At 41.5% G+C, this 25,711-nt stretch overlaps 1 protein-coding gene across 2 annotated transcripts in view; it reads left to right on the top strand.

The window, feature by feature from the left end:
• Positions 1-620: 620 nt before the first annotated feature.
• Positions 621-25,711, top strand: part of LOC103814800 (BMP/retinoic acid-inducible neural-specific protein 3) — a 188,961-nt gene continuing 163,870 nt past the window's right edge. Inside the window, exon 1 of one of the 2 annotated variants that reach the window (XM_009088418.4) lies at positions 621-856. In XM_009088418.4, the coding sequence (XP_009086666.1) occupies positions 621-856 (236 nt within the window). The remainder of the gene's footprint in view (positions 857-25,711) is intronic. The other variant, XM_050977475.1, reaches the window with a different exon arrangement.

Raw genomic sequence — 25,711 nt, 5'->3', positions numbered from 1 at the left:
ACGCTTTGCAGTGAAGACAAACCACAACGCAATTTTCCCAAGGACGTTAAAAGAGAAAGCAGCCTGGGTCTTCTGAATCTCACCTGTTTTCTGTCCAGTGTGTGAACTGTGAGCTTATGTGCAGACCTTGCTGAATGATTTTGTGCTGCTGTACATCATGATTGTGTACAGACATTGCCGAATGATTTTTGCACTGCTGTACATCATGATTATGTACAGACATTGCTGAACGATTTTTGTACCGCTGCTAACAGACAAGAATCTGATGTTGCATATTTTTCATTAGCATGAATGGGAAAAAAAACCCCAACAATCCCTCCCCTGATGATTTGTGAAGGTTTCCCTTCAACAGTAAATATTATCACTGATGATGTTAATGAAGACATTAGCTTCACAGCATTTGAAGTACTGAAACACTCCACTGTTAACTAGCCTAGTGGGGTTTATGCTAATGAAAAATATAATAAAGTAGAGGCCACTATCTCTTTAAGCTGAAAGAAAGGAAACTTGTTTCTACTTCCAAGGGATGCCTAGTGTGTGCTTATCTAATTGACTGTGTATTTTGTCTAGGTGTTGAGGGAAAGCTAAGAGAATGAAGGCTCTAAGTCCCCAGTGGAAGCATGATATGGCGATGCGGTGCTGGTGCTGAATTGTTCTCTCTGATGGCTCTATGGGAGTGGATAGCACTGAGTCTTCATTGCTGGGTTTTAGCAGTTGCTGCTGTCTCGGATCAGCATGCCACAAGCCCCTTCGACTGGCTCCTCTCTGATAAGGGACCCTTCCATCGCTCACAGGAATACACTGATTTTGTGGACAGAAGTCGACAGGGATTTAGCACAAGATACAAGATTTACAGGTATGGAGCAAAGGGAAAGCAATGACACAGATGCCATCCTTAGAAGTTGTAAATTATCAATAAGGGTTTCCTTTAAGGGAAAGGTTCAGTTGTGGGAACAAATCCATAGACAGCAAATTCATTGCTGAAATATATGCAAGGCCACTGTGTATTATGGGAATGCTGCTTGTGTTGTTTCTGTTTTGTTTGAAGAACTTTTGATGATTGATTATATTGCTGTGAAAACTTTGTTGTTTATTACCTACCTCTGCTCTGTCCTAGTGATGTGGTCAAAAATGTGTTAGGGATCCAAACACCACCTTTGGTTGCAGAGGGACCACCTTTGATCATGTATCAATTGCTTTCTGTGTGGCTCGTCAGGACTTAAGCTGGGGTTTTAAGAATGAAAATGTGGCTCTGCATATACTGCTGACAGAGCAGACTTCATGGTACAAAGGAGGGCATTTCAAAAGTGACTCCAAAATGTTTAATGTTTGTTTATGCCTTTTAATGTTTATCTATGCCATTGCTTTGAAAAGGGGGGGGTTCTCTTCCCTGAGGAATGGAGTGATAAGAGCCACTGTGAATTTTAACAGAGGTTGCAGGCGTTTGGTCCATCACAAATCTCAGCATTAGTCTGGCCCAAAGAAAAGAAAAAACAGGGGAAGACTTCAAAAGTATAGGTCTGCTTGAGGATTTGGGCTTTGCTGTGAAATTGCTTCAATGAAATGTTTGTAACCTGTAAGTCTCTGTTTTGAGACAGCGCTGGTGAAATATCTCCTCAATCATCTGCCATGGGTGTAACTCAGTAGCATCCAATATTATCAAGGACGTGGGCAGGAAAAGGGGAGCTCAGTCTAATAGGAGTGACCTAATGGCAAATAGACAGAAGGACAAATGAGAGACCAGGAGAGATGAAAGACTGGGAAAATAGATCTATAAGCAGAGAGACTTTTTACTTCGAATGGTGCTGGATTCCTCCCAACAGACAAAAGCAAGTGGGGCAGCAGGGCAATACAGGGCAGATTTTCAGCTCCCCTAATAAGTGTCCATCCTACAAACCATGTTGGTATGGGAAGACACACACTGATTTCACTGAAAAGCACAGAAGAGATTGTGCAAATGTCACACCTATTTTGGGATACTATTCCCTAGTCCTGTAGAAGAAGGTAAGAGTGACATATGCCTATATGTATATTAGATTTAGTTCAGTGTCCAGCAGCATGTGACAAAAGTGCTGGCCTCAGCATGTAAAGATTTTATTTTTAAGGAGTCGGCTTTCTTTTCCTTTCCCAAATTCATGCAGTAGAGGGCACTCTGTCGCAGGTCAATTTTGCAGTGGGCTCCTTTGCGATCTACAGAGAAATTAAACCCATTTTGAAAATAAAGTGTGATTTGGAAATATGCTTGATGAAGTGGCTTGTCTTAACAGAACAGCATTGCCCAATATTTACTGCATTTTAAAAGCCAGCTGTCAGGACCAATAACGTAAAGCCAATAATGCAGAGACTGAGGCAGCATATTTTATTCCCATTATTCTGTATTAGTCAAAACTGAACCAAAATTATCTTGCTAAAACATGAAAGATGGAATTGTATTTCATTTGAGCTCTTACAATCAGGTCCTTGAGAATTGTCCTCCTCTCAGCCATGATTACAGCAACATTGTTAGGTTTCACAGATCTGTAATCACACTGCTAATATTTATTTGGGTTTGTGCATAGGTTTCAATTGACTTTAATTTACACAACCCCACAGAAAATGTTTCTCAGCTTTGGTTCCATTCTCTGCCTATTCCAGGAAGTCAAAAGAGCCACAAGCTGTACTTTTTTTGATTCAGCCCTCCAAAAACAAATCTTATTGTAAAGTTTCCTTGTAAAATATGGTCCCATTAGTGAGCAGCGCAGAGCGCCGTGACCTTGTTTGAAGCCACACACTGTAAATTTAATCCTTGTTGCTTTTCCATGAGCTTTCCCAGGCTCTAGAACTTGGAGCCTCATTGTCTGTTCATTCCCTCACCTGTCTTTTACCTAATGGAAAGGATCCCTCAGGCACAGGTCATTATTTGAAGGGAGGGGTAAGGAGGAGGAAAGTCCCTGAATTAACCAGGGAGAAAGGTGCTGAGAGAGCCCCTCCAGTCCCTGAGCTCTTCAGCCCTTGAACCACACACCTGAGACCTGAAATTTAAAGGTTAGGAGGAAGGGAAGTCTTCCTTCATTTTAAATCCAGGTCAGCTCAAAATCCATGGGGTTTAAGATGTGTAGGGTGAGGGGCTCCAGGGGATTGTGTCCCACCTGAACCCTTCCTGGCAGGATGCTGGTAGCACAGTGGGGTCAGACAGAAAATGACTGAAGACCCCTTTTCTTTTTTAATGGCACAAATGTGGCAAGAGGCTGGGGGCTACCTAAAGGACTGTCTCTCTTCTAAAAGGGGCTGGCTCCAGGGGCTTTGAGCAGTGGCAGCTCACCTCCCGTGTCTCCAGGCTGACACAAGAGGTCACCAATTGTATCTCTCTGCCAAAACCCATCAAGTCCTGCTGCCCACGGGAACCAGCTTAGGAAGAGCAACCTCACCCTGGGACTGTTGGTCTACAACTACCAGAAATGAAACAGCCTTAATAAAAATAATATAAAGCCAGCAGTGAGCTGCACATATTCCATGTCATAGTTCAAGGTGTGTAGCAGGAGATTTCAGCATGAGACTGCTGTCTGATTTTTGCTTTCCAACAGTGGAACAATTATTCAGTGACTAGAATGATATTTTCATTTCCCCTCCATTTGCAGTCTCAGGAGAGGCAGTAATGATGTGGAAAAAAAAAAATTCTTGATGGAATCCGTAATATCACAAGATTTTATTTCATTCCCTCATTAAAAACATTCTCTATTTTAATCAAAATCATATTAAAAAAGCAGAGAGTACGTGTTATTCTGCTCTTGGTTATATCAAGCAATGCATTTTTCTGTGAATACCAAAGTTACAGGTGCAAAGGCCTTTGTCTTGTACCAGTGTTTGACACTGGTTTGAATGGGGTCAAGGTCACACACTGCAGGCCCATGAAAGATACAGAATGATTAAAATCAGATAATAGGACAGAGAAATTGGGAAAGAACCCAGTAGAGAGAATAACAAAGAATAATAAAATGGAATTTACTTGAAGGATACATTGTCATTATTTTTCAGCTATTGAGTAAAACAATGTATTGTTAATTCTTCTATTTATGTCACTTGCATGGCAGGAGACAGACTGATTTTAAAGTTTAATTTCACATATGGCAATTGTTTTTAATGATACTCAGTAGGTTTACTTTTTTCAGTTCTTGTTTTACATAACCTGTTTCCATTTAAAATTCATGCAGTCAAACTTTTAGCCTAAAATAAGAAAATGGATCACTCTATGGACTGTGTGCTGGCATTTCTGTTCTCATGGAATCACAGAATGGTTTGTGTTGGAAGTGTCCTTAAAGATCACTCAGATCCCATGGGCAGGGACACCTCCCACTGTCTCAGGGTGCTCCAAACCCCATCCAGCCTGGCCTTGGACACTTCCAGGGATCCAGGGGCAGCCACAGCTCCTCTGGGCACCCTGTACCAGGGCCTGCCCATCCTCACAGGGAAAAATATCCAATCTAAATTTACCCTTTTTCAGCTTAAAGCCAAACTCCCTGTTGGAATGCCAATGTGGCAAAAAGCAACTGCTTTGTATCCACTGTGGTCACTGTAAACAAGTGTTCATCTGACCATGAACCTGTTATAAATTATTGGGATGAAGTAAAGATTTGCACCAAGGAACACACTGATTAACTCAGCACAATTTCTAATAGGAGATCTTAACTTCAGCATATTTTCTGAAACATAAAAGTTATGTATTTTCTTATCTCTGTGTCTGGCTTTTGTAGCATCAAACAATCATGTGATAAAACCAACTAATGCATTCAATTGTGGGACTGTACCAGCAGAAAAATCATCTGCTACCCATATTTTATTCTATACATTGAGGTTCAGTTATGTTCATGGGCAAACAAGCTGGCTCTCTCCAGGGCCAGGAGTATTCAGGAGTTACAGGACAGAGCTGAAAGAGACAAATAAATATGAAATAAGTTTTAATCTGGTACTGCAGAACACTAAATAATATACAACTGGTGTTATCAACATTATTATAAGTTGGGAATTGTGGGCTGGTTGTGTTGATTATGTGATTATTATGGCAGTTTTCTGTTCCCTCTAATGCTTCAAAGGAAATTCCTTCCTGTAGGAAATTTAATAATTGCCACGGATTTTGGTGGTATTCTTTGTCTCTGATCTATGAAGAAAACCACCCAGAAAGCACCTGGATGGCTGCTGAAAACCTCTAAAATCGTGGGAATGCTGTGTCAATATTTCACGGAAGGTGGCTCCTGCAGTTAGCATCAATAAGTATTTTGGCAAGGAGAACCAAGTTTATAATTTGTTATTTAATACACAAAAGGAGTGCTGTGCCTCTTATGTAAATCAGCCACCCAGACAAAGGAATTTCAATCCAAACAGAATGAGACAGAGGGGTTACCAGGATGGAAAGAGTGATTGTGGAATTATGCAAAGAACTTACATTGTATCAGAAGAGGTAATTTCTACAGAGATAGGGAAGTATTCAACCTATCAAATAAGGTCTTGAGGAAATCTCCTCTGGGATACTGTGGAGTTTTGTTGAAGCAAAATGATTTAAAATCTGAAACAGATGTGAAAAATCAGGGGGAGAAAAAGCCTCGTTCTTTCTTTTAAGGTGGAAATACTTGAGAATATTTAGAGGGAGAGAAAAAGAGAGTTGAAAGAGGATACAATTCCTGCCAACAGAATACATAGTATAAAGTAAGATGAGCTATCTAAACCAAAAGCCATCACTGTCTCAAAACCAAATTGGTATAAACTGGCTATGAATTAATTTAGGTTGGTTCTTTAGAAAAGGTTCCTAATCATTGGAGAAATTCTGGGACATACAAAGTCACAGAACCTTCCCAATCATACAAATAGGGGGAAAGGGTTTTATGATGTGATGCAGATAAAAGTGGATGAAGTTTTAGTGACCACTGACATCCTTTGGGACAACTGCACCTAAGAAGTGCCCAATACTACTTTGCAAAATGTAAAAAAAGGAATCTCTTGAAGCAGTGGGTTGCCCTTGGCAGCATGGTATTCATGTGGCTTGAGAAGATTCCCTTAGAGGTTGTTTTAAAAGGGGATTGTGTTCATGACCAGCTACAAAGATAGAAGCATTTGAAAATAATGCTATCAAGTTAAAGATAAGAACACTTTGGGTTCCTCTCCTTTGTTCTGAATCCTCTGGTGACTGAACCCATAGGGCAAAGTGAGCAAGACTCAAGACTGTAACAGGACACTCACTAATATCTTTCAACTCCTGGGTGTGAACCTAAGTAGGGTCAACATTAGTTGGCTTTGTCATTTTTTTACTCGCTATCAAAATATTTTAGCCCACAGTTCTCACTAGACTTGACACATGTGACAGACAGTGTTAATAAAATCCTGGGGGCTTCAGTTGTGCAGGTGCATAATGTGCCCTGAATCACAATTTTCACTCCAGTTACAGTCTGGAATAACATTTCCTTGTGCTCTTCCTGAGGCTGATCTGAACTGATTAATCTGGAATTTCAAAGCATGGGGAAGAGCTAACAAAGCTCTTCCAACGGTGGTTTTCAATACAGGTGTTTTAATGGGAATAACAGGAATAACAGAAATCTCTGCCTTTTCCAGCCATTGGCTCTATCAGTAAATAGCTTCTGGTCTGTGTTGGAATTGGTTCCTTTAGGGAATATTCCATTCAACTTGGTGGATAAAATGAGCAGAAATCAGATGAATCATCATTCCCAGAATGTTTGCAAAAGCCTAGACTGGGGAATGCACGAAGTCCTCCTTATAATTTCAGGGGCTCACAGGCTGGTAAGAGGGAAGAGCAGCTCAAAGAGAGTTTTTGGGATTGTGAGTTGATAAATTTCTGCTAGAAAAATAATATTTGTAGCCCAGCACATTTTTAAGAATGTCTGGATATGAAAAACATCAGTGAGTTTAATTTTGGGATTGTGATACAACAGCCTCTCTTATTCTAGTTGGCTGGGCATAGAAAAACATGGCACCAGTTAAATAACTAGGTGTGGTGAAACCGCTGGAATAAGCACATACCTGAGCAAAATTAAAACTTTAGGTATTTCCAGGTCTAGAAATACCTGGATGATGTCCTCCAGAATCATTGAGTTTCCATCCCTTTGTACCAAACGCAAATCCCTTTCATAGGAAAGCAGTTTTGGTTTAATTTTAGAGCCTAAAAACGTAACAGGTCATGATGCTTTACGATTAGCAATTCCTGTTATCAAAATTATATAATATCAATGTTATATTTGTTTCCTGATCTTTATCCAGGGGATTCTCTGGAGGGTATGTGCTTGTGAAAAGGTGGAAATAAAGGATGAGAAAATTTAAACTGAGAAGCCATGCATACATGACAGAAAAGTTTAGAACATGTTTTCAGATGAATTATAACCAGAACCTAGTTTTAGTTTAGCCAGAATATTAAAGGATTGACAGGTCCCTAGACTGGAGGTTCACAAAGGTGAAGGAGGGTTTGGCTATCTCCAATATCACTGGGACCATCAGGGGACTCCTAAGATGGATATCAGAGACATGAAAGGTGCAGAAGATAAGGACTGGACACTTGTTTAGGTCTGTGCTCACAGTCCCAGTTGTGTAAGGGGTCTGCCATGCATGGATAAATGACATTTCCATGGGCAATAATAAAAGAGCCTGAGATCTTGTGGAAAAGGGCAGACAGAAATGAGAGCTCAGAGATGGACAGGGAGGCAGGCAGGCAGTTCTGATTCCCAAAATGACCCAGTCTTTCCAGCTCTCTGGCATCTACAAGCCAGTGTGGCAGAGAAGTCAGGTGCTCTGGGTAAAGGAAAGCACTTTTACTCAGGAACAAAGGAGAAATCAAGTTCATTTTTGAGACTGATCCACAATATCAGCCCACATTTGAAGATCTTGGAAAAAAGGCCCCGTCCCTGGAAGTGTCCCAGGTCAGGTTGGTCAGGGTTTGGAGCAGCCTGGGATGGTGGAAGGTGTCCCTGACCATGGCAGGGGGTAGAATAAGATGGGCTTTAAGGTCCCTTCCAACCCAAACCATTTTGTGAGTCTGAAAAGCATGATAGCCCCTGGAGGCACAGTGCATTTTTAAGGGATTCTGGCTTCCTACAGGATCCTGCAGAACATTCAGTTATTTATCAAGAGAGTTAATTATTGAGAGTCATTCAGTTATTGAACAAGTTATTGATCAGAGAGCCCAATTCTACAGAACCCAAAGGCCTTCAGGGTATTTTCCCAGGGACCAGAGTCAGACCCACCCCAGATCCCCTCACTCCACTCAGTGTCAGCCTCTTGGGTTTCAGAGGAAGGGTGGAGTTCCTCTTGGTGAGCTGGAGCAGTGCTGGGCAGGGTGCTGGGCAGCAGTGCTGGCTGTGCCAGCAGGATCAGGAGTGTTCCCAGGAGTCAGCTTGACAAGAACACGAGCGTGTTTCAGCTTGGCAACAAAGGAGAATATTGATGCCAAGATTGCCTTCTGTATATCTTTTTTTCCTAATACACTGCAGGAGTCTGTGTTTTGACAATCTCTCTTTGTATTTCTCCCTATTTGTTCTGTGTATTTAATCAAAGATCCTAAAGAAACTCAAATGGCAAGGAGAAGAGCAAATCTTATTTTTTGTAAACATTATTATAATCTATTTCTAGAATATACTCTCTTTCAAAATCTAATATTTAAGGATAATTATTGGATCAAACCTCCTACTGATATGTTTCCCAAGAACAAAGAACATTTATTTAGAGAATATGGTGTGTCATCCTTTCAGTTAGTGAGTTCATGAATCATTTAAGTTGCCCTAAAAAAATTAGTATAATAGAGGCTTTAACTTAATGGTTTCATGCAATCACTGAAGTAGTATAAAAGCTGTTTAACACTAATAACAGATACATTCTTCAGTCAGCAGGGTAGTCTGACAGGATTTTGCACATGAAATCAGGTCATTTTCATTAATGCTTTGAAGACGTTTCGTTAGTTTGGTCTTTGTTCTTTCATTGCCCTTCCTTTTCATTTTCATTTCAGTATCCCTGCTGGTACTATCAGTGATGTTCAAGATGTAGAGGATATCAAATGATGATGACTTTCATAAAGGAGAAAACAGTTACCAAGATTTCTTTTAATTACTGAAGAAAAAAGGAAATTCTTTTTTATTATTACTTGAATCAAACTCTCTGTGTTTTTGTTTGGACCCCCATGTTTCTTTTTTTCTTACTGCTTCTTAGGGCAGTAGCTGTCTCCAAACTGAATAGCTTTCAGGTTTTTCTTTTGGACCCTATGTTAAGTCTATATGGGTGGCATGTTGTACCTGATACAGAGGAAAATGACTGAGTAGCACAGAAACCTCCTCTGTAGAAAAAGCCAGTGATATTGATTGGAGTGTGTGATTCTTTGTATAGAAGGGCATTTGTGCCTTTGCCATGCAGGAGAAAGAACAACTGGCACCGAATGTGCTCACTCAAGAATTTTTGTCATTTTCTTCTCCTATCATTAAGTTAAGGTTGTGGTCAATATCTCTGAATCCAAATCTTACTTGTCTTGTAGCTTGGATTGATTGATTCTACAGGTTTTCACAGTCATTATGCTGGTTGTGAATTTTTTTTTTTTTTCTTTTTTTTTTTGTAGCTACAGGTTCATTCCAGCAGAGACCCTTGTGAAGAAAAGCAATACTTCAAAATAATGTCTTGTTGCTCGATTCTGCCTAGAATCCCAATATGATTGTTATGGATAACAGTGTTCTTAAGGTCATTAATGGCTCTGTATCTCAATTCGTCTTCTGATACTCTCCATTTCCACTTTATTTATGCAGCTTGAGAAGATATTGTTACTGACCAGAAAATTTGATATATACAGAGCTCTGAAAAATACACATGCAGAGCCCACCAGCAATTTAGAAGTTGTGTATGCAGGTCTCACAAGCATCCATTCTATCCAAGAGATAGAATCTGGCTTTGAGGAGTGAATGCTAATTTCTCAAGGGAAAAGCACATATAGAGGTTTTGACTTAGATGAGTAACATAATTTAAAATCAAAACAGAACAGTCACTACCAAATATCCAGAAAAAAAGCAGAATCTGAGTACTGAGGAAATATAATTGATCAATCTAAACTAAATATTTGTGGTTCAGCTAATTCTGAACTATATCCTTACAGTTCTTGAGCTATAGCTTATATAGATTGGGTTGGATGCTTCCCTAGGAACTCAAATACAATATCATCTTTACTTCCTGATATTTATATGCTCTAAGAATAGTAAGTAAACAAAGACACTGGTTTATTATCAAGTCACATCTAATTGTATTTTAACTACATCTTTGGCCATTTACAAAAAATACTGGCTGCAGATAAAATAATAATAATAATAATAATATAATAATAATAATAATAATAATATAATAATAATATAATAATAATAATAATAATAATAATAATAATAATAATATAATGGCTATACTTTACACAGCATAAGCAATCTGATAACCTTCATTAACAAACAGAATGTGGCATTTTGTCTGCATTTCATGTGTTTCCCCATGCAAAATAAATTTTAATAATAATTAATAAGTTCAAGTGATTCAAACAGAATACATAGGATTCAAGCAAGCAAACAAGAGACCAATTATTTTCAGAGATGCTTCAGTTTCAAGACTCTCAGGAATGTCAGGCCTCCCTTGTAGTGGAGAAACAGGTGGGCTCACAGCCCTGCAGGGTAATTAGTCAAGGCCTGCTAGCCAAGAGATGAAGGCTCTAGGCAAGTGCCTGCACATAACAGGAAGAAAGTTCCTCTTCCTCCTCCTCAGCTCCTCAGAATTTGACAAGTAGGGCTGGCACCTCCTGCACCAGGCACGAGGCTCTGGAACTAGAAGGTCAGACAAGTGATGAGGTGGGCAAAAGTCCTCCTGTCATTGTGGGGCCTCCTAAAACACCCCCACCTGCACCCTAAAACCACCTGGATGAACTTTGGAGCTTTTTGGAACTGGTCCTGTGGGAGCCAGCTGGGGAAGGTGCCCTCCTGGATCTGCTGCTTGTCTGCAGCTGGGATTTTGTGAGCAGAGTGAAGGATGGGGCTGTCTCAGCCACAGCAAACATGGAGTAGTTGAGTTTAAAATCTTTGGTGGCAGGAGGAAAAATGCCAGCAAAACCTCAGCTTTGGCCATGAGGAGAGCAACCTCAGGCTGATCAAGGGACTAATGAGCAAGATCCCCTGGGAAAATATTTTAAAGGTGCTGGGGCCCATCAGCACTGGTCAGTTGTGCTGGTCAGCAATTCCCAAATGCTGGAAATCAGACGGGCAGAAGACCTGTTTGGCTGAACAGGGATCTTCTCTTGGAAATAAGGCTGAAAAGGAAGGTGTGGAAGCAATCAGATGATGTGGGGAGAATACAGAGATGCTTGGGGAGAAAATCTGTGCAGCCAAAGCTCAGCTGAAGTTGAGGCTGCCAGAACTGTTGGGAAAATGAAGTGAGTTTTTTCCGATACAGTAATGGCAAATGGCAGAGTAAAAATACCATTGGCACATGCCAGGATGAGGATGGCCACCTCACAAACTGGGACAGGACAAGGTGGAGGTGTTTATTGCCTTCTTTCCCTCTGTCTTTAACCTGGGTGATGGACCCAGAGAGTTTCACTGCTGTCAGCTGGAGGACCCTGTCCGTGAGAATGATCAACTCCCAGTCTGTCCTGAACTTGTGAGGGATCTCCTGCTCCAGTTGGATCCCTACAAATCCATGGGGCCTGGTGGGCTTCATCCAAGAATTCTCAAAGAGCTGCTGATGTCATTGCAAAATCTCTCATGGTGATTTTTGAGCAGACTTGGGAATCCAGAGAGGTCCCAGCTGCCTGAGATCTGGCATGTGTTCTGCTGATATTCAAGAAGAAGAAGAAGGAGGACCCTGGAAACTACAGGTCTGTCAGCCTTCAGAGCCTGGTAAAATTATGGAGAAGGTTATTCTGGGAGGTATTGAGAAACACCTGGTGGACAAAACAGTCACTGGTCACAGCCAGCACGGCTTCGTGAGGGGAAAGTCCTGCTTATCAAACCTGATTTCCTTTCATGACAAGGTGACCCACCTGGCTGATCAAGGGGAAGCCTGTCGATGTAACCTTTTTGGATTTCAGTAAAGCTTTCCAGACTATCTTTTCAAGGATCCTTCTGGACAAAATGTCCATCCCACAGCTGGATAAATATATCATGAAATGGGTGAGCATCTGGCTCACAGGGCGAGCACAAAAGGTTACAGTGACTGGGGTGACATCCGACTGGCAGCCTGCCACTAGTGGGGTTCCACAGGGCTCCAAAGTCTCCATTAACCACCTGGACATAGGACTGGAAGGGATACTCAGCAGATGATACAAAACTGGGAGGAGCTGATTGATTCCCTCAGAAAGGTGCTGCAGAAAGTCCTCAATAAATTAGAGAGATGGGCAATCACCAAACATATGGACTTTAGCGAAGAAGGTGCTGCCCATGGGACAGAGCAACCTTGGCTGTGTGTATGGAGTGGGGAACAAGAGGCTGGAGAGCAGCTTGGGAAGAGCCCTGGGGGTCCTGGTCCATGGCCAGGTGGATCTGAGTCAGCAGAGCCCTGGAGGAACATCCCTGTCCTGGGGGCACCATGCCCAGCACCATCAGCCAGGCCAGGCAGGGGATTGTGCCACTCTGCTCTTGGGTGGCCTCACCTCACTGCTGGGGGCAGTTTTGGGTGCCACAATATAAAAAAGATGCTGAACTGTTCGAGAAGCATCCAAAGGAGGGCTTTCCTTGAGGGGAAGCCTTATGAGGATCACTGAGGGCAGCTGGAGGAGACTCAGAGGAGAGCTCACTGCAGCTACAACTTCCTTTTGAGGGGAAGAGGAGAGATGGAAACTGATCTCTTGTCTCTCATGGCCAGGGACAGGACTCATGGGAGTGGCCTGAAGTTGTGTCAGGGGAGTTTTAGGTTGGATATTAGGAAATTGCTCCTCCCTCTAGAGTGTGGTGGGCACTGAACAGTTTCCTCAGGGAATGGGTACGACCCCAAGGCTGCCAGAGCTCCAGGACAACTTTCTCAGGGACAGGGTGGGATGGCTGGGGTGTCCTGTGCAGGGCCCAGAGCTGGACTCAAAGATCCTTGTGGGTCTCTTCCAAACTGGCAGATTCTGTGTTTCTGTAATGATGCTTTTGGTAGCAAATCACCAGGCTTGATAAATTAGAGTATGTGGAAAACGTGTAGACTGTGGTGCTTGTTGATCTACTGATGTCTAGAGCCCAAATATTGGTGATTATTGTGAGAATGAGATGAATGCATGTGTTTTTATATATTCATGAGGATACATTCCTGTACATGTGCATGTGTGTGAATGTAGAGATATGTGGATATATACATGCATAAATATGAAGATAGATATAGATGAGTAAAATAAATTAGTGATTTAATGATTCACCTTTTTGCAGAGAGAAGAATAGTGTTGATTAGAAAGGAAAGCTTGTATCCTCTGCAGTCTGGTATCTGAATAGGAGCCTTTGGCCAAGGCATTAATGAAGTTTGCTATGGACATTTTCTCATGAATCAGACACCCAGAAAATCTTTGTAACCCTGGTAATGCCAAAAGATCTTTCCTGATCAGATCCTTGTATTAAAATTCCTATGGCAGAAACATTCTGTCACATCTTGCTGCATTTTCTCATGGTTTTGGTCAGCTCTAGATTATGCCTTAAACTTATCCATTAAATTTTAGCTGTGGCTGTAATAGAAGACTTCTGAGAATCTGTAACTGAAACACATTGCCATGAAACTTTCCTTTTCATTACCATGAAACTTATTTTTCATGCAGGGGCTACCATGACTTTGCTCCATGTTTTTCTCTGTCTTTCCATATGATTCTGGATGCAGTTAATGAAATTAGCCTTGACAAGGTACAGAAAAAATTTGGTATGGATGTGACTACAGAAGGCCTTCATCTAAATCTCAGCTTTCCACAGATTCCTTCTGTGGTAATGTCATGGGAAATTTAAATGCTGTAGGTTTTCCACCTGTACCTTCATTTCTAGGTTCACCATGTGCTCATGTGTTGATGGTGCTGTCAATATATGTTTGATAAATATTAGAGGTGGTGCACAACTCCAGACTTTCAAAGAATCTGGAAGGAGTTGTTGTTGAGCTCTGTGCCTAGGACTGCTTTGTTCCTTAGATACCTTTGCCTTTACACTTTTTTGTTAATTTTTTTGTTGTTGTTGTTTTGTTTTGTTTCAGGCCTTGTGTAGTGTCTGGAAGATATTTTTATTGCAGTTGCCTTTGAACTTTGATATTCCTTTAAGTAGAACTATTTCTCCTGTGGTTGACTTCAAAGGCACATCTGTTTATCTAGGATTCTGCCTGATGAAGTAATGGTTATATCTGTTTTTACTGCTGACTCCTTGGCCTGGGTGAGCACAAATGTGTGCTTGTTTACACCTTCTGAAGTAGCAGTTCTATGTGACTTGGGTGTGTGTTTCCTTGGCACCCAAACCAAGAAGGAGTCTCAGAAATCAATGTAATACGTCAAACTCCCTGACACTTGTTCTTTCAGAGAGACAAAAACAATCAAAAAAACCCAAAATAAACAACCAAACAGTTGTTTAAGTTGTTGTTCAATTTATTTTTTTTTCTGGTAGTGGTCATTTTCTCATTCTATGAGATTGATAAAATGTGAATCACTTAAAAAGGAATTTTAAACATAGTAATTAATTGGAATTAGAGATAATTAACAAGAACATTTAAACTTAAAAGGTTGTGTACTTCTACTTTTAAAATGTCTTCCTGTACCAATTCTATATTTATGGGGAGACAAAATTAGATATACAATGTATCAGTCAGACTTATTTCACGCTATTTCTCTTGTCTTCACAGTTAAACCATGAGAATTCCAAACCATGAGTGGGTTTGCAAGATGTTACGTGGTTGTTGACAGCCACAAAACAGTATTTGTGTAATATTTATGCTAAAACAAAGTGGGACTTGGCAAGTTTCTGCACCACAAAAACTGAGGTAATGGGATTCCTGTTTCTGTCTCAGCTTAAATCTTTGGAAATTCCCATGTAAGGCTGATATGCATGAGTTACCTTTCCTCTCTCCTTCAGAAGAATTAGTTCTGTCACACTGACTGGACTAAATCAGTAGGCAAAGGTGCAAAGGTCAGTTTTAGTTAAGTAAACTTGGTAATATTTCCAAATTTAGGGAACAGAATTTTTGAGGGAGGGTAGGGTGGAAGAAAGGTCCACCATCACATTCCCAAACAAATTTGTGGCTGACAGCTCTGTCTGAAGAGCAGGCGCCTGAGATGAAGTGGTTTTATTCTTGTGAAATATGCATTTCCCAGCTGTGAAAAAAAGCTTGTGTTTTGCCTCTCTGTTGTCATGTGAGATCATCCTGAAACGTGCCAACAAATCAGTAATTTCAGAATTTGCTGGTCTGGCAAGAAACATCCCTTAAAACCAGTAAGCAAAGGAAGATGATGGTGACAATCCCACGAGTGGAAAGGCCACTGGAGTGATTGCCTGCTCTCACTACCTGCTGAGTGCAGGGAGAGGAAAGTCAAAGGGCAAATCCAGGACAAATTCAGGGAGCCAGCTGTTCTTGGAGTGCCAGAATGAGTACAGATGGCTTTTCCACAACTTGCTGTCCCCAGGCTTGTCTTGCAGTCATGGCATTTATAAGAGAGTCATGTTTTGGCACTCATGTTAAACTCTGCAGAGACATTGTTGGGTGTGCCTTTGTGATAAGATCATCTTGCCCATTATGGTGTATGATCATCAAATGTGAAAATAATTTTAAAGTAATTTTGTGGGTTAATATGTCTAGAAATGGGTGAAATTCACTGGAAGATGTACAGTAAGTTAGATATACTTATCTGCCTGTAACACCTACTAGCACAATGCTGATCCATGACTGTTGCTCTTTGGAGAAAGAAGGTTAAATCAAATCTAAAATCAGACTAAATGGGAAAGATGACATTCTTGACTGGTAAGGGCCACTAATGCCACTTACTTGAGGAAGCACAGAATGTTAAAAACCACAGAATGGTTTGGGTTGGAAAAATCTTAAATTCTATCTCATTCCACCCCCTGCCACAGTCAGGGACACCTTCCACTAGCCCAGGTTGCCCCAAACCCCATCCAACCTGGCCTTGGACTCTTCCAGGGATCCAGGGCCAGCCACAGCTTCTCTGGGCACCCTGTGGCGGAGGTTTCTCCCTCTAGTCTTTTCTCATGAGACCCCACCTGGCACTACACTCTGGGGTCCTCAGCATGAGAAAGAGATGGACCTGCCAGAGCTGCTCCAGAGGAGGCCACAGGGAACCTCCAGGGGCTGGAGCCCCTCTGCTCTGCAGCCAGGCTGGGAGAGCTGGGGGGGTTAATCCTTCAGAAGAAAAGGTTCCAGGGAAAACTTAGAGCCCTTTCCAGTGCCTAAAGGGGCTTCAGGAGAGCTGGAGAGGGACTTGGGACACAGGTCTGGAGTCACAGGACAAGGGGGAATGGCTTCCCACTGCCAGAGAGCAGGGATGGGATATTGGGAAGAGATTGTTTCCTGTAAGGCCCTGGCCCAGGGTGCCCAGAGAAGCTGTGGCTGCCCCTGGATCCCTGGAAATATCCAAGGTCAGGTTGAACAGGGCTTGGAGCAACCTGGGGTAGTGGAAGATGTCCCTGCCCATGGCAGGGGGTTGGAGGTGGATGAGCTTTATAGGTTTTCCAACCCAAAACATTCTGTAATTTTTATTTATTTTAAATTTTTAAAATATTTTTTATTTTAAAATAAAATTAATTATTTCATTAATTTTTTCTATTAATTTTTTATTTATTTATAATATTATAACATTCTGTAATTTTATATTTATTCTTGGAAAGAATGCAAGAAGCTGGGTGGCTTTCATTATTCAGGCAATCAGGCAATATCACCAGTTTTCCCCTGCATATTTACTACTAATCAGTATAGTTCTGCACAGTTTAGAATTTCATGAGACATATCACTGAATACCTCACCTGTTCAGTCTTAGCAAAACGATCTAGAAGGTGCCCTACAGCATATAACCCAGAATCAAAACAGTCCCTATGTTTTCTGCTTGCTGAATTAAATTATCCTGCCACAAGGTTTGGTAATCCCTTTTAGTCAATGCTGAAAAGTAAGAAAGGAGTGAAATGAATGACTTCATATTACAAATGCCCCAGGCAAAGACACTTGTGTTATTTACTCTTTGGCTGTAACCAGGTCTAGAAAATCAGGAATCATTCTATCTCTGTAATAACATTATGCAAAAAATGACATGACCTGTGACTTAGTCTTGTGGGGTATTAAACTCTCTGTCTCAGATGAAGTAATCCACTTCTAGCTAAAGCAGGGGGGCTGAACTGACAAATTGCAGAAATTTCTGGGTCTAGACTAGCACGAAATGGTATGTTGATCTTCATTGTAAGGTGACAGGCATACAGAGGGAAATATATAAAAGCATAAATGTGTCCACTGTGGACTTGATGCTGAGACTAATCCAGCAAAAGGATTAGGATTTGGGATTTATTTAACTCCTTTCTAATATAAAGAGTGATGATGTTTTTCTCACTGATAGCAAATGGTGGAGTTTGGAACAGTACTATGGAGATTTAATTCCCATGCTGTGAAATGAGGAACAGTCATGCTCCTCACAGGCAGAAGGCAGAAGCCTTCACAACCAGGCTGTACATTTACTTTTTATGAGCTCAGCTATTACTAAGAAAAATATTGGGTCTCGGGTTTCTGTGGTTGAAATGGCTCCCAAGGTATTAGAAAGTCTTTTTTCTTAGCTCCATGACTGAAGAAGAAGTCAGGATTCGTTGGTTCTGCTTTTCAAGGTTGTTTATTTTCTCTTATCTGTTCCATTCTCTCTCTGCCCTGCTGAGATCTGTCCAGCAGGTTGGGTTGTGGCACAGTCACTGTCCTTGGGGTGGTGTTGGCTTTTTATACTAAGAACTATGTGCACTTTATTTATAACAATTTTTTAATATCTATCACCTATGTTAGACAGTCTGTCTCTATTCTAAACCAATTCAAAGTGCCACCATCACAGCAGAAAATGGAGGACAGGAACAAGAAGAAGAAGAAGACGACACACTGAGATTCCTCCATCTTGCCTCTTGAACCCCCATTCTAAATCCCCAAAATTCTACTTTTTCACCCTGTGACAAATTCACCGTCATCCTACTCAAACTCTTGTGGCTTGTAACTCCTCACACAAAGCTGGTAACTTTTTCCATGGGCTAAAATCCAAGGCAGAGGTGGTTTTGACTCTGTGCCAAGGTCTCTGAGCCCCCTGCCAGGGTCTGGAGTCCTCCAGGGCAGCCAGAGGGGTGTCCTGGGTCCCAGCAGTCGGGGTGCTGGAGAGTGGGAAGGCCCTGAAGAGGGACCCAGGCTGGACTGATGGGCCAACCCCAGAGGTGTGAGGGGCAGCAAGGCCGGGTGCCAGATGCCAAAACACTTCATCCACAATGATCCCCTGCAGCTCCAGGCTGGGGCAGAGAGGTTGGAAAGCTGGAAAGTGTGGGGTGCTGGGGCAGAGGCTGGGCAGGAGCCCAGGTGTGCCCAGGTGGAGCAGAGGCCAATGGCCCCTGGGCTGTGCCAGCCCTGGTGTGGGCACAGGCCCAGGGCAGTGGCTGTGCCCTGTGCTGGCACTGCTGAGGGACCTCGAGTGCTGTGTCCAGTTCTGGCCCTCGTGGCCAGAGAGACCTTGAGGGGCTGGAGCGTGTCCAGGGAAGGGAACGGGGCTGGGGAAGGGGCTGGAGCACCAGGAGGGGCTGAGGGAGCTGGGAAAGGGGCTCAGCCTGCAGAAAAGGAGGCTCAGGAGGGACCTTGTGGCTCTGCACAGCTCCTGACAGGAGGGGACAGCCGGGGGGGTCAGGCTGTGCTCCAGGGACAGGGACAGGAGGAGAGGGAACGGCCTCAGGCTGGGCCAGGGCAGGCTCAGGGTGGATTTTAGGGCAAATTTCTCTCCTGAAATGGCAGTCGGGCCCTGGCAGGGGCTGCTCAGGGCAATAGTGGAGTGCCCATCCCTGGAGGTGTCCAGGGGGTGTGGATGTGGCACTGGAGGACATGGTTCAGAGGTGAACATGGTGCTGAGCTGATGATTGGACCTGACAGCCTGAGAAGCCTTTTCCACCATTAGCAATTTTATGATTATATGCTTTCTCTTGGGTATTCCCAGGTTGGTTGAACACCTTTTTCATACCAAATAAAATTTTAAAGCATCGTTTTCACTGAAGTCATTTAGATAATTGTTTACTAAAAAGAAATACAACTTTGAGAATATGTGTGAATAGGTGAGTGCAGATTTTGGAACCAATCTTGAGCCAGAGAGGATTTTAGACACACAAGCACTGTGCTCCCTCTGAAGCAGTTTGTAGTAATTTCAGTTTTCAGCCATTTCTTAAATACTGATAAGCTTAAATGAACAAATTAAATGTCTGGAAGAAAACAATTGTCCATTATAAGCACCTGCTTTTTGTCATTTTTTTCCTAATGTGCTCATGTCATGCTGTGTAAGTTTTGCCAGGGGGGTGGTATTTGTGAAAGGATTAGGTTTATTCTGTGTCTCTTTCCACTCTGGTGCTAGGTGTATTTAATGGTACAAGATGATTTGTTAAATTTCCAATCTGGAAAAGCACTGAGTAACACATTGCTTGCTATCTGTAAAGCAAATGGAGTTCACCTTTGCCATTCTACTGCAGTGCTTGTTCCTACTTTTCTTTTTTAATGATGTTTTATTTTAATTTTCCCCTGTGTTATAGCTGCAGTTTGCAATGGGAAAAGTGATTAAATATTACAGGATGGAAACTGTCCAGTTCTGCTTTTGCTGAACTGGAGAAGTTAGTCAGATGTGTCAGATGAATAGCATAAATTCTGATTTTCCAGTTACGTATTTAACTGGTTTTGTAGGACGGGTGCTACTCAAGTGTGAAATATTCTTGTATATCACTGCTAAAGCACATGGCATTTTACATTTGCACTTTCATGGTAAAGTACTAATAAAGGTAGGGGAACAAAGCTGGCTCTGGTTTTGTATTAGTCTCTAATAGAAAGTGGCCCATGTAATTTCTTCTATATGCTAAGCCACCTCTTGCTGTCAATATAGACACAATTCACCAATCAGCAGCAATAAAAGCTCTTTAATTGCATATTTTTGTTGCAATTTTTTCTAAGTAAGCATGCCCAAAGTATAAAAAGCATAATTAAAATCTATAATTCAACTATCTGTGTCCATTGATAGAAATACAGCCACATTTTAAATGAGTTTTAACAGTTTAATAGCTCTGTGCTTCAAAGAAAAGTAGATTAATACAAATAGCCTGCAAGGAAAGATAAAGGTTCAGATCTCAGCAATCTGTAAAACTTTGCATTTCTATGGAATCCAATTTCAGGCTGCACAAATAAAGTTAAGAGGATGAGTAAACTTACTGCATAGCATATTTTGTTATCCTAACTATTGTTGCACATTGAATTAAATTTGATCATTCTGCTGAAGTTCCATTTTTGCTTCATATTCCTCATGATACAGATATGTTCTGTCTTTGGTGTTCTCTAAATGTCATTGAGGCTAATGCCATATCAATTCAATATGCTGTTTGAGTACTATTATTTTTTTTTCCCACTAGTCAATCACTGACATTTTCTATACAGCTTAGCATTAGCATCCAGAAACAGATTTTCAAAAGAACCTCAGATTTTCAAAAGACTTCAGACCTCAGTGTGACATGTGTTTATTTAGGTACCTGAGGAGAGTAATTGCTGTGCTGAAGAAGATGGTTTATAAGTTTCACATTCATTGGGATAATTCCACTGTCATTAGTGGAAAATTGTGTGAATAGTTCATGTGTTTAACAAGGTTTTACCTCCTGGTTTGGTTTACTAGGTTCAGATTCTGGTGGGAAAAACTTTGGGACAGAGAGCAAAAGAGGAACAAAATGAATAATGATGTGAGGCTGTAACAATAAAAGAAAAAAATCTCAGTCTGACAGGAGGAATCCTTGAGGATTTTGTGAATTAGAGCAGTTGAATACATGGGACTGAATTACTTACAGGAGGTGGCATTTGATGATTAGGGAGCAGGAAAGGGCTTTGCAGAGCAACAGCATTGATATAGGGCAGAGAAGTTCTGAGCTTCTTAAAAAGAGATGAGGGAAAATTTACAGGTGATTAGTTCAGATAATAGATCTAACTGAATTCCAAATTCTTGCTGTATTTTTTTGCCTAATATGAAGTGTATTGGTCAATTCAACTTTATATAGTTTATCTCATCTTGCCTTAAGTAAATTTTGCCACCAGGTTGTGGCACTGGATGATGCTATATCTCTCACCTAAACCCAAATGGTTTTCTGGTATAACTGACTAAAATGTTACTCTCTCAGTTGCCATTATCCAACTTTTGCTGTGGAATTGGGAGACACCATTCCTCTCCAGCCTTCCTAGGCCTCTGAGCCCGTGGTGCTGGCTTCTGACAGTGGCACTGACAGTGATGCACATGGCTGACTTGCAAAGAGATTTCTTCACCCCGTGTCAGATGTGGAAGGAAGCAGAATTCCTATTAATTCTGGCCTCTAATGGCATACCCTGCCTTTGAGCAGCTGGAATTGCAAATTACCTGTTCTTCAAAGATATTAGCTTATTATAAGTTTATATCTCTTGTTATTACATGCTACCTATTATAGGCATTACAGTTTGTACTTATTTTATTTAAAAAACCCCAATCAACAGCAAAAGCCCTTCAGCTCTGTGGTGATGTGTTTATTTCCTTTCTTTTGGGAGCTGTTCTTTTTCTCAAAAATTCTGCACCGGTCAAAAATATTTTGGAGAGGATAAAAACATTTTGGCTGAAATTTTACTGGTATCTGCTTACCCAACCTGTTTTTCCTTTACTTCCATGTTATAGGTGGATCTCAGGAAAAATTTCTTCACTGGAAGAGTTGTAAAGCATTGGAACAGGCTGCCCAGGGGAGTGGTGGAGTCACCATCCCTGGAAGTGTTCAGAAAACATGAGATGTGGCACTTAGAGGCATGGTTTAGTGCTGGGCCTGTCAGTGTTATAGTAATGCTTGGACACAATGATTTTAGAGGGCTTTCCCAACCTTAATTCTTCCATGATTCTACAGTTCTATATTTTAGTTAGCTGTGCTCTCTAAAGCATCCCATACCAAGGGGGTAAGGAGCAATCTGCATTAGCAGTGCAGCAGAGCAGAGGCAGGAGAAAGTCATGCACCTCTTGTTCTACTTTTATTTTACTTTCTGTTTTTTACAAGAAACCCCCACGTGGAAAAGAAGGATTAAAACCCCCCAAGAATAATGACAGCTGAAAGGCAGTGTAACGATCTTTCCTATACATGTTGGTGAATATGTGCTCAGATGGGGATGGTTTAGGCTTTGCCAGGTGGGTTCTAGAGCTGGATTCAGCTGTGTTGGTTGTAGAGGGGGCTGTGGGTAGCCTGATTGGAGGTCTCCCAGTAAAATTCCCTCATCTGGGATATTTTTCTTTTTCTGCTTGGCTGTAATTGTCACTAAAAAGTCAATGTCTGTTCTTATGCTGAGTGAAAATGAGCTGGGCTATTTCTTCCTTGGATACCCATTAGGTTAGAGAAAAATTTGCAGCACAGCTAAATAACTGGGTGTAAAAATGGCAAATCTGTGGGCTCCTGACACTGGAGCATGAGCAGATTCAAGGAAACCTATCCTTCTCTGCACAAGATGTGTCTTGTAAGGCCAATGTGAGCCACAAAGAAAGTGCTCTGCCAACAAGCCATGCCTCATTAGCTGAAACCAATCTTAAAAGATCGATCTTGGGCTTTCTTAGACTGAATCCTGCAGGTCAGATATTTTGGGAAGAGCAGAAGTGAGGTGGCCCAGACTTCTGCTAAGAAAGTGTGAGGACAAACAGTAGGTTTGTTTGATTTGTGTGAGATTGGTGCTGTGCTGGGGACTAACCAAGTCAAACAGAAATGTTGGTCAATTCAATCAAGCTTTAGAGGTGTAAATTTATTTTTTCAAGATAAAATTTATCTTGAAAAAGATGTTTTTTCAGTGTTTTTTCACTGTTTATTGACAGGCTTTCATGGTTTTCTCTGTGAGAAGCATACTGACAGCTTCCAAATCACAATATTCTGTAATGTACTTGTTATGAAATTCATTTGGTAGTTTGAATTTATACAGGTGTGTGTATCTGCATGCACACACAAACAATTTTCCATCATGCTCCCTTCACAGGGAGCTTTAAGTGAGCTTTGAGAACATCCTGCCTTCATGTTTACTGTTACTGTGTCCTTGGGAAATGTAAGAAAGTTCTGGGCTTCTCTGAAACACCCAAAATATTCCTGAATACCCTTTGTAGTAAGCATGTATGCAAGTATTAACATCAGGTTTGTGTGTGCAGAGGGGTTTGAAGAGAGCCAGTTTTGAGGGATGTTTTACATGAACTTAGACCAATGGCTTCATGCAGTCACTATGATAACATCAACAGCCAGGTGAAATGCTGGAACCCTGGCTGCTGAGAATTTGAGACTTTCTGTGCTGGCAGGCACTGACCCCCTAGAGAACACTGCATTTGACCTGAGGCCATGGAGAAGGCTTCCAAAATGGAATGGTATTTGGGATTATAATTGAATGATAATTTGGGATTATAATTGAATAACTATTGGGATTATGGGGCAGTAGTTTGAATAGAAGTGTGAAATACCACATGGTGAAAAACTGAGAGTTTAAGGTCTTAGAATATAGTAATATATAAAAAGCAAGATGAAGGTTTTAGGGCAGAGGCTGGTCCTTCCTCTTCACCACCTTCTTGACTTTCTTCTCCATGGGTTTGGGTGGTTTTGTGTAATTGGATAAAAAAGTCCACACTGTGGACCATGGGTGATTGGTTATTGGGTTAAAAGTAAAAATAATTTAGGTGTCATTTCATAATTGAACACTTTATCCTTAAAAGGCCTTGTAGAGAGAGCTGGGGCTCCATTTTTAGTTTGTAGAGTGAAGTGCTGCAGAACTCAGGGTTTGTCAGACTGTAACATAGATAAGAACTAATACACATCTGAGTCCAAACAATGAAATGCGAGCTTACTCATCTGTTTAATCTGTTTGCTTCACAAAACACATGTAGAATGGAAATAGATGGTGTCATATCAGGGGCTGGAGCTCAGATGTTCCCCTTATCTAAAGAGTGCATGATCAGCCTGTGGGTATTTGCATGTTCACCTGTTGTCAATCTCCAAAACTGATTTGAAAATCACAGTGGGTTATTAGCCAGACTAAAGAACTCTTCAACATAATTAATAAATACTCTCAGGTACTCTAAAGCATTTCCTCCAAAAAACTGAGGTCAAAAATTGTGCCAATGTCACAATTTGTTGAACATCTTTAGGTCCTGTCAGGACTGACATTTCCTTTGGAAAACAGAATCAGCTCCCTGACTGCCATCTGTCCCATTATGGAACAGGCTAAAGTGCTGGGAATGATCTAATTCAGAACGTCAAATATTCAGTGCTGGTAATTCCAACAGTTATAGAGCTTTCCTCCATGTCTTTCTGCCATTTAAAAGTAAAGTAATGCTGACAAAATAAATGTATTCACATTTCTATTTACTTTGTTAGGTTAACTTCAAGTAAGAAGTTGAGACTTAAAACACGCAGAGCGAAATAGTTACAGAAAATCCCAGAGAAACCAAGTTTATTAAAATTTTCTTGCTTCCAAACAGTCAAGCTGATGAATGCCAAACACTGCATTATGCAATGGTTTTAGTGCTACCTGAAAGGAAAGGGAATATCACTATATAGCCACAGCTTCAGAAGTGATGCTGCTCTAACCTGTTATCCTCCCCCAAATCCCTAGATATAGATTCTTCCCTGTAACCATCTGGATGCAGCTTCCTGGAGGTTTTTCTAAAACACACTTTCACCTAACAGTTGAATTTAAATATAGCCTCTCTGTTGCAGGCTGGAGGGTTAAGTGTCATTTCAGTGTAACAGTCAGCATATGGTGCCTGGCGCGGGGAGAAAGAAAATTGAAGTCGAAGCCAAGCTGTCAGGAAGCTGCTGCATGTCTCTAAGATAAACTGCAGAGTTTCTGCAGTGCTTCAGGGCTCCTTACTGATATTTATATCTGTATTTGACACTTTTGGAGTGGTCACAAGGTGTCCTTGGAGGGCAAATAAAAAATTACTCAAAACTTCTGGTGTGCTGGCATATGCAATTAAAAAGCGTTTGAGAGCGTTACTGCAATTAGTGAGCAGCTCTTTTCAACTGCAAACGTGGATGAAGAGAGAGTGCTTTGAGCAGAGGGACTCCTCTGAGCAGGGCTCATAGGTGTGCTTGCCCATCTGGCCTCCAGATTTCACAAACCTCTTAGGAGCAACAGGTGAAAGGCCAGGTTAGACTCAAGGCAGCCTTTGGGTTTTCCATCCATCTTCCCTTCTAAGGCAATCTTTTTCCCTATTTGCTTCTTATCACTTTGGTTTACTTAAGAAAACTGGCTTTAGTGGAGAGAGTAAATCCAGCAGAAGGGGATGTTGCTCTTGTAAGGGGAAAAAGCATTGCCAGGCTTTACTAAATCATTACAGCATCCCTACAACTTCTCTCCTGTCTAGACTGGGTGGAAGAGGTTGCCCAGAAATTCTAGGACAGCTGCCTCATCCCTGGAAGTGTCCAAGGCCAGGCTGGATGGGGCTTGAAGAAATCTGGTCAAGTGGATGGGGCAGGGGGTGGAACTGGATGAGCTGTGAGATGCCTTCCAATCTAAACCG

Source organism: Serinus canaria, chromosome 8 (assembly GCF_022539315.1).
Source record: "Serinus canaria isolate serCan28SL12 chromosome 8, serCan2020, whole genome shotgun sequence".
Taxonomy (NCBI): Eukaryota; Metazoa; Chordata; class Aves; order Passeriformes; family Fringillidae; genus Serinus; species Serinus canaria.
The sequence above is the reverse complement of the archived record's forward strand: the minus strand, read 5'-3'. Positions and strand labels throughout refer to the sequence as shown.